At 49.3% G+C, this 12,043-nt stretch overlaps 2 protein-coding genes across 3 annotated transcripts in view; both read right to left on the reverse strand.

The window, feature by feature from the left end:
• Window positions 1-7,975, reverse strand: part of LOC135804675 (terminal uridylyltransferase 7-like) — a 23,252-nt gene extending 15,277 nt beyond the window's left edge. Inside the window, exons 1-7 of one of the 2 annotated variants that reach the window (XM_065318597.1) lie at window positions 7,451-7,975; window positions 4,901-4,973; window positions 3,283-3,369; window positions 2,669-2,754; window positions 2,451-2,520; window positions 2,062-2,131; window positions 925-967 (exon numbers count right to left, since the gene is read on the reverse strand). In XM_065318597.1, the coding sequence (XP_065174669.1) occupies window positions 925-967; window positions 2,062-2,131; window positions 2,451-2,520; window positions 2,669-2,754; window positions 3,283-3,369; window positions 4,901-4,973; window positions 7,451-7,711 (690 nt within the window). In that variant the 5' untranslated portion in view covers window positions 7,712-7,975. The remainder of the gene's footprint in view (window positions 1-924; window positions 968-2,061; window positions 2,132-2,450; window positions 2,521-2,668; window positions 2,755-3,282; window positions 3,370-4,900; window positions 4,974-7,450) is intronic. The other variant, XM_065318598.1, reaches the window with a different exon arrangement.
• A 1,248-nt stretch (window positions 7,976-9,223) lies between these two features.
• Window positions 9,224-11,633, reverse strand: LOC135804676 (protein disulfide-isomerase A4-like). Its single transcript, XM_065318599.1, has one exon. The coding sequence runs from the start codon at window positions 11,578-11,580 to the stop codon at window positions 9,661-9,663; it is 1,920 nt and encodes a 639-aa protein (XP_065174671.1). The 5' UTR covers window positions 11,581-11,633; the 3' UTR covers window positions 9,224-9,660.
• Window positions 11,634-12,043: the final 410 nt, after the last annotated feature.

The raw sequence follows: 12,043 nt of genomic DNA on the forward strand, positions 1-12,043 counted from the left end.
AACGGCACCAGGAGGCCACGTCCGGTACACGTGATCTGTACGACCCAAGCCATGAAGTACTAAATAACTGTATGTGCTTTGAACTGCCGTAGCATGAAACCAACAATAGCCGACATCAGCTGCTTGCTGGAACAATATCCTTTAGATGTACTTTGCTTAACCGAGACATGGCTAAACAGCTCCATTCAAAGCGAAGCAGTAGCCGTTTGCGGCTTTGACGTTTCCAGAAGAGATCGTGACCAATTGCGACGTAGAGTGGAAAGGGCTAGGCGATGGTGGAGTTGCGATACTGTGCTCCGCACACCTAGCGGCGCAGCGCAGTCCACATTCGTACCACCCCAACGGGGAAATGATCACAACCAAGCTCAACGGACCCGTAAGTACTTAATGGCAGGAACAGCAGCAACCCCATGACCATCACGTGTATGTATCGTCCACCCCGCCGCAGCGTCCAGTCGGTCCAGCACACTTTCCAGCCCTTGCACTCTGTGAGTCTGGTATTGATCAAAAACCAGCTTGTAGTCACTGGACATTTCAACGCCAAGCACACGGACTGGAACACTAGTGACATCACTAATACCAGGCACAGCCGGTAGACGCATGCAGACCGTTCTTAAGGATTTCGGCGTGTCTGTAGCCTCGTAAGATTTATCTTCCACCATCCTAGTTACCTCTCACAATTCAGTTTCAGTGTTTCTAAACGTGCTCGGCGGCCTACTCAAATATCCTTGAAATACTGTCAGACCAAACACATGAAGTTGCATAGTCATCACATCCTAATAACACCATACTGAAGTACGTGCTGTACATGTACATGTACATCAATGCATAGACGGGCATAAGTACACTATGATGATAGCATGAACACACAGGTGCTGGTGGTAACCATGGTGACTGGCTGTGATTATGCAGTGTCCTACTCACCATCTCATTGTTGCAAGAGATGTCAATACGGATGCCTTGCTCCCTGCCACAGATCAGATAGCAGATCAGACCAGGTTCATAGCACATGCGCCCGGCTTAGACTCTAGCTAGTCTAGGTGTCAAACACCCACTGGCACAACAGACATTTAAAATAGCAATAAGAGTACTGTGCAGAACCCCAAGAGTGTGCAGCCCCGCCTGCATAACATCTATAGTGCTGCGACGGCAGAACTTCACATCACTTGACATGGTCCCATAGGTTACGCTGGCAAACAGTGCAGAGTGACCACAAGAGAGTTGAACCCAAAGCAGGGTAGTGAACAACCCTGCCTGTATCTATCAAGCACATGGTGCAAATAATGTGCATGGGTTTGTCAAGTGATGTGAAGTTCTGCCGCCGTCGACCCCATCGCCAGAGCTGCACACTCTTGGGAGGTCATGTACTCTTGATAGCAATGCTAGTGCTGTGTAGAGTGTTGGGACATGTGCTGGAATAGGAACGTTGAGCAGCTTGCAGTGTGGGCAGCCTTAACCATGCGCGTTAGCCCCAGCAAAGTTGAAAGCAGGACAAGTACCCCCCCCCCCCCCCCCCCCCGGGAACCCCCCCCCGGGAACCACTCCGCACTCTACACAAGTACATGGAACTTAGTAGTACATGGCGCTGGGAAGGCAGCCTACACTCACAACGCTATGCCCACACTACACTGTGTACCATCAGCTGCAATCACCAGGCAGACGCTAGGCAGGCTACACGAGCAATGACAGCATTATAAATTGTAACAATAGTTTGAAAGTGTTGGCATCAGAAGTCAACAAATTACGACTTCTGGGTCAAATAGGATCCAGTCCGACCATAGGTAGTAATTGCGTGCTGCATCTGGAGGGCAGGCCCCTCATATTCCATGCGCTTGTTCTACACCAGCAGTGGGTTCCCCGACCGACCCGGTAGCGCCCAGTCCAGTCAGTACCGGTGGATGTGTCACACCCTACTGTGAACGACATCACCTCGACATGCTGCATGCATGCATCCATACAAACACTAGATGCAAGTGCATCCAACGGTCAGAGCCGCCGGCCTGCCCCGGCTGCGCATAGCACTTTCAAGCCCTTTTGTTCAAGTACTTCAGTACTACCTACCTGACTTTGATCTTGCAAAGTGGCACGCGTACAAATTTGTTTGCGACGCACGAAACATCACAGTAGTCATCTGGGATAAGGGAGAGAGAAAAAAACAGATGGTTGAAATGAACACCAGACTTTTATTCAAGCCAGGCCGATGTGTACAGTTGTTTACGTGGTACCGTAGATCTGTGTGCTCGTGTATACGTACAGTAGAGCATTTATTAGCTGTACGCTTTGGAGGGGGGGGGGGGGGGGGGGGGTATCAGTCATGCACTCTGGTGGAGTCATGCACTCTGGTGGAGTCATGCACTCTGGGTATCAGTCATGCACTCTGGGTATCAGTCGTGCACTCTGGGTATCAGTCATGCACTCTGGGTATCAGTCACACAGCATGCAGTGCTTACCTGGAAAATTCATTAACGCTGTCCCTACTTTGCGGATGATTGCTTGAGGGAGGACGGTGCGCGAAAAGAGCTACAAGAAAAACAACACATCAGTAAGAACGAAACGAGACTCTTCAGTCATGCATGTGAATGGTGAACGGTAGCTTTTGGTCCCAAGAGGCGAATAAACCACCTCTTCAGAAAAGTGACATTCCTCAAAAGTCAAACAGCAGCCTTACCGCTTTGGAATAGAAGGATAAGTCAATATCACTGTTAGGTAGGCAAATACCAGCACGTAATGATCCAAACACTTGCAAGGTGGCATCTGCAGCAATAATACATATAACGTGAGAATAAAGAATTCAAAAACATACAGGATAATACATATAACATACAGGTTCGTAGCTCAGAGTAGGATCATCAGATTCCTCTTTAATAGGCCACATTGCAAGAGCACTCACTACACCCACATTCTAACCAAGCAAGCCTGTGTGCACACATGCACATACATACATGCGCGCACGCGCGCGCGCGTGCACACACACACACACAAATACAAATCTATACGCACAGGTGCACACACGCGCACAGTAGAACGCCGCCAAACACACATTGCAGAGCTAGCACCGCACTACCGCTAGTTATCAGAAGTAATTAGTTCACTTCCAGCGTCAGGCTGAAACACAACATACTGCACACACAGTTAAACTTCTCAAATCCGGACACTCCAGCGCCTACACATATGACCTGTCAAGTTCAAGAAAAGATCCTGATCATAGAAATGAGGAAACACGGTGGGTGGCACTGATACAGAGGCACGTAGAGTGCAGCTTGGCAAAGTCAAATAGCGTACCGGGAATATGGACTCGCAGATGCTGCTGTAAGTTCTTGACCAGCTGCATCCTGCGCTCCATGCCAGCTTCTGAAATGGCGGTGTTGTCTATGCATTGTCACAAAAGGAGAACACCACGGAAAACCAGGCATCATCACGAAAGCAAGTGGTCTCTTTGCTGCAAATAATTCTATAATTATCTCAACCAAAATATAGGCCAGGAGCCATCTTCCAGGGCTGAGAAGAAACTAGTGAGATGGAGTCGGATGGACCAATATCAAACAGCACAAGGCGGAATGAAACTACGCCATATGTGATAACAGTTACACCACCATGGAGGCACACACAAAGGCACACAAAGGCACACAAAGGCGCACAAAGGCGCACAAAGGCACCCACACACACAAAGGCACCCACACGCACGCACGCACGCACGCACCCACACACACCCACACACACACACACGCCGAGGCGTGCAAACACAAACAAAAACAATGTTGCTGGAAACGAGGTGTGAGGAGTGGTGAGACTATGACAAAGAAGACGAGATTCTGTCACTACAAACCGTAAACATAAATTAAAATTATGCTAAAACATAGTGCTGAACAGTATACCAGTGGTTGGAAAAAGCATGTCATGACAAACAGGATAGACAGTGGCAACAGTCACAGTAACCATGACAATCATCCAAGTTTTACATTGGAGAAAAACATACAGTGAAACATACACATACACACACACACGCACACATCAAACACACACACACACACACACACACACACACACATACACACACATACACAGACACACGCACACATCAAACACACACACACACACACACACACACACACACAGACACACACACACATCAAACATACACACACACACACACACACACACACACAGACACACACAGACACACACACACAGACACACATACACAGACACACACACACACACACACACACACACACAGACACACATACACATACACACACATACACAGACACACACACACACATACACACACACACAGACAGACACAGACATGCATGTGTCCATGACGACATGTACCGCATGTGCCAGTGTACTCGAACTCTCCTCACACACACACACACACACTTCCGGCTACCGGAATGCCTCTGGGTCGGATTTCAACGAGCGTAACTGCAGTATTATTATTATTATCATGTGCGTGTTGTCCCCGTATTTAAAATCCATTGAGCTGGCATACCGGCATACGTACATGTACATGTCGTGTGAGTTGTGGGTGGCTCCTAGTTATGGACAGGATGTGGTCCCTGGGTACATTGGGTACATTGGGTAAGGATGATTCTAGTGCAGCAGCAGTGACGGCGGCAGCAAATGCTCTGAAGCTGAGACATGATATTATTGTTTGTCGTGAGGTTTCAGTGGTTACCGTCCGCATGTTCATCCATTCTTTCTACACGTGTGCACGCATGCGGCATGCACGCACGTGCACAAAAAAAAGAGCTCTGAGCTACTGCTGTTGCAGCTGACACCAAAGAGAATGGGCCAGTCACCTTGGACTTGGAGCAACACTACAAAGTCTAAGATTGAAGCATAACCCCCTCCCCCTTCTAGCAAGCCCTACGACTTCCCGCAACACGCTACTCACCATGGTATTGTTGGATGAAGTGCGATAGAAACTCCAGATAGCCAGGCGGTAACTCGGACAAGTCGTGCAGTGGCTACATACATGACAAAGACATAAAAAAAGCATTGTTTTAAGAAAGAGTATTAATACAACGTACAATGAAATGAAGGTCTGCAGCAGCATTCGGCCGTTTGAACATTATCGTTGGTTGGCTGTCGCTCAAATGATGGTATGGTCGGTCAAAGAGAGCAACATGGCCAAATGTGAGTTAAATACATGGTCAAACGTGGATAGAGTCTATCTGAGCTCCTCTGGCCATGTTGCTCTCTTTGACCAACCGACCGGCCTAACAAGGTCGAACAAGTTGACTGTCCGGAGATTGAGCACAAGTAGTACACTCCCTCGTCTGCGCTTGGTTGAGCACTCTTTCTGATCAGCGTGAAAGCTACCTGCCCTCGCGTAAAGCTCGCTGTGTTTCTCTGAGCTCCGCAGATCAGACCTCACAAGGTGGAAACTCGAATGAGCCAGCGGTCTGGAGATTCAGCACATACATGTACATACATCCCATTGAGGAGGAGACTCGATTCTGCACACCCTTGCAGCATATCCTGGCCATCGTGAAATGTACCAACCGGCAACATGGCAGTTACAACACAGCAACTCAAGTGCATCTCCAGGCCTATGTACTACTACTGCTACTACATATAACTTTTAATTTTAGGTGTAGTAAAATTTCGGTATCGGGGACCTGCCAGGTTTCAGGTGTAATGTAGAATTAGGTGATCAGCGTTCCCTGCACCTACCGTGCACACTCCAGTGCCATTTAGGTGTAATCTAAATTTAGGTGCCTGGTTTCCCTACAGAAATTACCGAAATATAAATTACACCGAAAATAACCATGGAGTTGATTGTTCCAACTAGGAACACACGCTTCTTGCCGAACTTGACACTTGACTGACTCGCTAGTTGGAACAATCAACTTCATGACTATTACCGCCAAAGTCGCAACTTCTAAGTTCGTATTGTCCCTCACGCGGACGTGCCAGGACCGGCGGAAGCAGTTATGGATTGGTCCGGTCATACCGTAGCCTTTCATACTTTGTGTATGATATGGAGGGTAGACATGGCCTTCTCAGCAGTAAACACACGTTGGTGATCGAAACGTTTGTCTGGCCATGGCCTGACCAACCGGACCGGTTCCGCCGAGCCTGCGTGCGACTAGTTGTTGGAGGTGACAGTGTTGTGAATAGCTATACTGGCTCTCAACGTCTGTTTAGCACAACTCCATGAGCGACTCTGACTCACGCTGCTACCTGGGGCTTCATGAGGTGTTTGTCACGCTGGAAACAAAGCGTCTCTGTAAGTTTGTATCCCTGGTGATGGTTTGGCCTGGAGAGCAGTATATAAGTGGTGCTTTTCAGGCACAATCTTCCTCAGCCTACTCAAGCTCAACTGATGAGGGGTGAATTCCCCGAAACACTGTGTATTGAGCAGGGAGTGGTGCTTTCTTGCAGGCTTGCCGAGTGGAAGGTGCGACGTGCTCCTCGTGTGCTCCGGATGGCAGTCGTGAGTCAGTCAAGTGTCAAGTTCGGCAAGAAGCGTGTGTTCCTAGTTGGAACAATCAACTTCATGACTATTACCGCCGAAGTCGCAACTTCTAAGACTGAAAATAACGTGTTATAAAGTGTACTACTACATCAAGTGGGATAGTGCACGAGCACAGACTGCGAGAACACAATTGCTCTGCGCCGTACCCTTCCCAGCCTGCTGTGATGCACAGGCAACATGTTGCGCCCCTTACTCCCCTGCGGATACCGGCATTTGCCGCATGCATCGTGTGTGTGTGTGTGTGTGTGTATGTGTGTGTGTGTGTGTGTGTGTGTGTGGAAGGCTGGCTCAGCCTTCCAGCACGTGTACATATGCGGCAAGCGGATGCGACTACCCGTGCACCTGGAGCGTCATCGAGCGTCGTGTCCTCTCTCTCTCTCTCTCTTCTCAAGTTTCCCAGTGATGGGATCACGTGACCCTTTTGCGGCAGTGACTCTACAGGACAGGACAGGACAGGTGTGTGTGTGCGCGTGTGTGCATGTGTGTGTGTGCATGTGCGTGTGTGTGTGTGTGTGTGTGTGCCCATTCCACTGCCCGTCATGTAACCGGTGCTTTCGATCTGCTGCTGGATTTAAACGGCACAATTGCGAGCGTGGCAAGCGACCAACAGCAAGGGAGCGTCTTGAGTTCAAGTTCTGCTGTGCATGCGGCGAGAGACATCGCAGACAGCAGGATCTGCAACGGCATGAGGCAGGATGTTCTGCCGCGACGCCGTGATGCTACCCCTTTGCTCCCGGCCTCCTCATGAGGGCAGCTTAGCCGTTTAACGGCAGCTGTTTGTCAAGGTCAAGGTGGTGTGCGTGCGTGTACATGTATAGACGGGATGCTGTGATCAGAGCAGGGTGTGTTGTGTGTCGGCTGATTGGCAGATAGAACGCGCTGCACATGCACACGGTTCACACGCACTTTCCTCAAAATAGAACGTGAACACTGTGCACGCAAACGTTTGTTCCCTGCACAAACCTGCTGAAATGCCAGTGGAGCACCGTCCTCCAAGTCCAGCGACGGCTCTGTTGAGGCGAATCTTACAGGTCCGCAGTAGCAGGGCTGCAACTGAGACACAAGCCTACTGGTGTGTGTGGTGGTGCTGGTTCTGCTGATTCTGCTGCTGCCAAGCCATTCTGTACCGTGACCATACGAGCATGTGTGCCAACACCTGCCAGATATCTGAAGAGCAGGACTCAGCTTCACTAACAAAGCCTTTCCATGCCTCAAAGTCTGCATCTTGTCAAGCTCTATAGGCTATGTGGCCGTGATAAGAACAAGATAGGGCTATGATTGTATCGAAAACTACAACAGATTGCTCATCCCAATAATCAGTTTACACTCAAGAACATTGAGAAAACGGACAGTACCCAAAATTGGCATTTAAAATGAGACCGTGACAAGGAGACTAGTATCAGAAATCTGGTGAAATTGCAACAATCAAAAGTATATCTAGCCCCTTTGCAATTTTGAGAATGTAGTGTGGTAACAATTATTTAAATTTTACATCGATCTACACGATAACCAGGCCAAAAGCTGGGCATTTTTGAAAAAAAAAGTCGATGGCATGTGATCCCGCAAAATCAACACCGTACACGTGCAGTAATCAGGTAATGAAGGACGCTGAAGAAACCCCGATCACCGGAAAGGCGAGTGCAGCAGCTCAGAGAGAGGGAGTGATACGGGAATCGATGGGTTCGAAACTTTTATCGACTCACAAACCCGATTTTGCCCAAATTCGGCAATAAAAATTAATAGAACACAAATTGATCAAATCATAAAAATTGAAATGTAGTACAGTACTGAAGAGATTGAACTCAACAGCTTGACAAGAAACCGTTGCCCAAATGGCCTACTATACTGGCATTCTCTACTCCCTGATCGCGAGTAACCTGGTAGTAAACTACAAAACAGCCTCTTACAGGGAACCCCAACACACAGCATCAAGAGCAAAATTAAATAACCTCAGGAAATAAGTTCATTGTACTGAATACTTCAATGATTGTTATATGTAGTACCAAGAGTACATGAAAACCGTTTTCATGTATTACTCTTGGTAGTACTCCTGATATCAAGAGGTCATAACCCCTATGGACTCTTGCTAATACCAAGAGTACATAACCTCTATCAAGAGTACATAACTACACAGTGTGTAGTTATGTACTCTTGCCTCTATGTATGTACTCTTGCTAATACCGAGACATGCATGGGGCTTAGGATCCGAGGCCTGCTGGTAAGTTACCCGGTGGCAAAAATGCGACCGAGCCTGGCACCCATCGGTGCATCAACTACGATCATGTGCAATGACTTTGTACAGGTAAATTGCCAATTTCGCAAGCAGTGATGTAGTGTTGCATCACGTGATGTGAAGTGGGGGGGGGGGGGGGGGGTGGCATGAGTCTGAGGGGCGGAGATATAACATTGCGACAGATACATAATCCCGGCAGGCCATTTTTCCGTCGCTACCCTAGTCCTGACACTGTTATATCAACGCTTGACGCCCCGATACTAGTATGCAACGTGTGAGGGCTTAGCATCTGAAATAAAAAAAGTTAGTTCAGTCTGTCTCTCCAACCTGGTATCAAGACTACTAGTACCGGTACTGCACAATACGAGCATGCGTGCAAGAGTTCATAACTCAGAGAACCCTTGATGTGCGTGCGTGTGTGTGCGCGCATGCACGAGTGCAGAATACCAAGGCCATGGCGGTAAACTGCTCCGACCCGCCACCTTCCACTGGCACAATGGACGCCGAGTTGTGCAGCCGACATGGCTTTTGTCACTGCATTGAGAGAAGTAAATTGGCACTGCAAAATTCAACATCACATGCAACCGAGAAGTGTATGCAGGTTACCAAGACAGCAGAGAGGCATCAGCAGTACATGTACCAGATCACCACTGCACAAGCCGGCGTTAACGTTAGTTTTTTTTTTATCAGGAGAAGAACAGCTACAGCACAGGGCAAGCCAATACTGGTGCCAACACAGAGAGCCGAGCTATTGGCTAGCGCTGCTTTCAACGAGAGTAGTAAAGCATTAATTATGCTATGCCGAAGTTGGCAAGTAAAAAAATTGGAGCCGGCATTGAGCCGTCAATACAGTACTACAAAGAATTTGCCTTAAGACAGATTATGCCAGCATGTCTGCAGAATAAATAATTTCAAGTTGTGCTTGCCAGCAAGAGTCTCTCTACAATTCCGTGTGAGCACTGTCTTCCTCACCCTCTTCTTCTTCTTCTTCTTCCTCCTCTTCTTCTTCTGCTGTGCTCAACGTTGCTGCGTTCTCCCGCAGGAACTCGGCGACGGAGTTGGAGTTTCGGGGGCCAGAGTAGATCTTGGGCGCACCTGTACGCTCATCACCAGCCTTGAAGAGGTGCAGAGAGGGGAATGTGTCAATCTTGATGCCATGAGGGAGGTCGTTCACAGAGGAGTCAAACTTGTAGAACATTACGGAATCTTCCTTCAGGACTCCGTGGGCCTTCTTGAACACAGGCAAGAACTTCTTCGATTCCTGGCTCCACGGTGCCATAAAGAGCACAGCAATGTCACGAGCGGTGTCGCTCATCACCTGATCGTACGAGTTTCGGACGAGGGTCTTCACAGGCCCTGGGTTAGACCTTGGTACCTGCTGAGATCTGAAGTATGCCTGCAGCTGTTTGCCTTCCTGGAACGCAGTCAAGTGAGCGGCAAGTGACTCGGCTGTGAAGTCGCCATCCAGTGGGTAGCGTTGAGAATGGTTAACATAGAGGGCGGCCGACATGTCGTAGTCGCTATCCAGAAGACCCACCATGTCCTTCAGGCCGTGCATCTCCTCGTGGTCCACGACGACAAAGTGAACACCGTCGAATTGCTCGGCGACGCTAGTGACACGCTTCAGGCGGTAGTTCATGGCCTCCCAGGTGTCCGGGTCCCACTCCACATCCATGAAGATCAAGGCAATGGGACTGAGGTCACCATACATCTCCTGGAAATGGCCACGCGATGATGCATAGCCGACGAGAGAGCGCCGGTTATCCTTAATGAACGTCTTCAAGCTGTCCTTCTCCATTGGGTCCTCGGCGAAGACGGAGAAGCGGGTGCTGCCCTTCTTGACAGGCAGGCGGCGATCACGCACAACGACGACGCCGTACTCGTCACTGTCCAGGCCAAAGTCCTCCTTGGCGATGGCCAGGGCATTGGCACCGACGACGTGCCCGAACACAACCGACTTGTCATCTCTGAAGCTCTCGGCCACCTCCATAAACATGGTGAACTCGTATGCCGATCGGCTCTGGAAGAAACCGACGACTGCAGGCGATTTCTTAGAGTCACTGTATACGCTGGCGGCACCAGCCTTGACGGGCAAGTCGGTGGATGAAGTGCTGATGCGAGACTTGACAAAGTCGACGATGCGGTCGGTGGTCTTAAGGCCTTCGAACACAGAGTGCTGACCATTCTTGAACGCCAACAGGTACGGATATCCTTTCAGGTTGAACCGGAAGAAGACGCTGGAGTGCTTTTCTGCGTCGATCTTGGCTACAGTGATTGGGGGCTCTTGGGTCTTCAGCTCCTTAGCAACTTCATTCAGGATTGGCTCCAGCTGTTGACAATGGTTGCACCATGGTGCGTAGAACTCGACCAGCGTCAGCTTCTCCTTCTTGAGGTGCGCTTCAAACGCCTCAGGGCTATCCAGCTCCAGGACGAGGTCATCCGTGGCAGGCGGGGTCCAGTCAGGTCGAGTGTGGTTGCGCACCTCATCGACGATTCCCACTGAGGTGAAGTTACCCTCGAACAGGTACGGCTTGGTGCTGTGGAACATCTTGATCATCGGGCCTTCGCTGGCACCGAAACGGTGTCCTGTGTAGTCATCCACGGACAAATCTATAACGGCAAATGACATATCCAAGCCTTCTTCGGCCAACCCATTGGCAGCCTTTTCAAATTCGTAGAGAACTTTTGAGGACTTGTCAGACCAGGGAGAATGGAAAAAGACGGCGAAGTTCTTTTCTCCGACAACCGAGTCAAAGGCCTCCTTTGCCAAATAGTAAACATTGTCCCGCTTCTCGGTTTTCCCCGCCGAAGCGGAGAAAGGCAGGACGAAGAGGACCAGAATAAGTCTACCACTCAACATCTTGGAATAAGTGAGCTGACGTGTTTTTGTCGACAACGATGATGGTTTTATCCCACTTCGACTTCCACTTCCACGGCCACATGTACGTGGACTCGTGGAGTGTGTGGATGATCAACTCTCTACTGCATCATACACGTGGTCCTGGCTGAAGATGACGTGGCTTGAAGTCGTTTGCTGGTAGATTTTGGTTTCGACCGCGCGTACGCGCGTAGCTACGTAGACTCTACCTGTACTGTCTGTGCACATGTGCGGTAGATCTACCGACGTCGACGCGATGCGCGGATTCGGGTGGATACCGGATATTAGAGAGGTTAAGTTACACGTTTTTTGCCCTTTTTCAAAACGCGGTGCAAATCTCACGTTACGTGTAATTTTTAGAGGTTAAGTTACACGTGCGACGTGACGTGAAATTTTGCCTGGCAGGATTCGGGTTTAGTTCGCACAAATATCAAATCTTCCAACA

This window comes from Sycon ciliatum, chromosome 1 (assembly GCF_964019385.1).
Source record: "Sycon ciliatum chromosome 1, ocSycCili1.1, whole genome shotgun sequence".
Taxonomy (NCBI): Eukaryota; Metazoa; Porifera; class Calcarea; order Leucosolenida; family Sycettidae; genus Sycon; species Sycon ciliatum.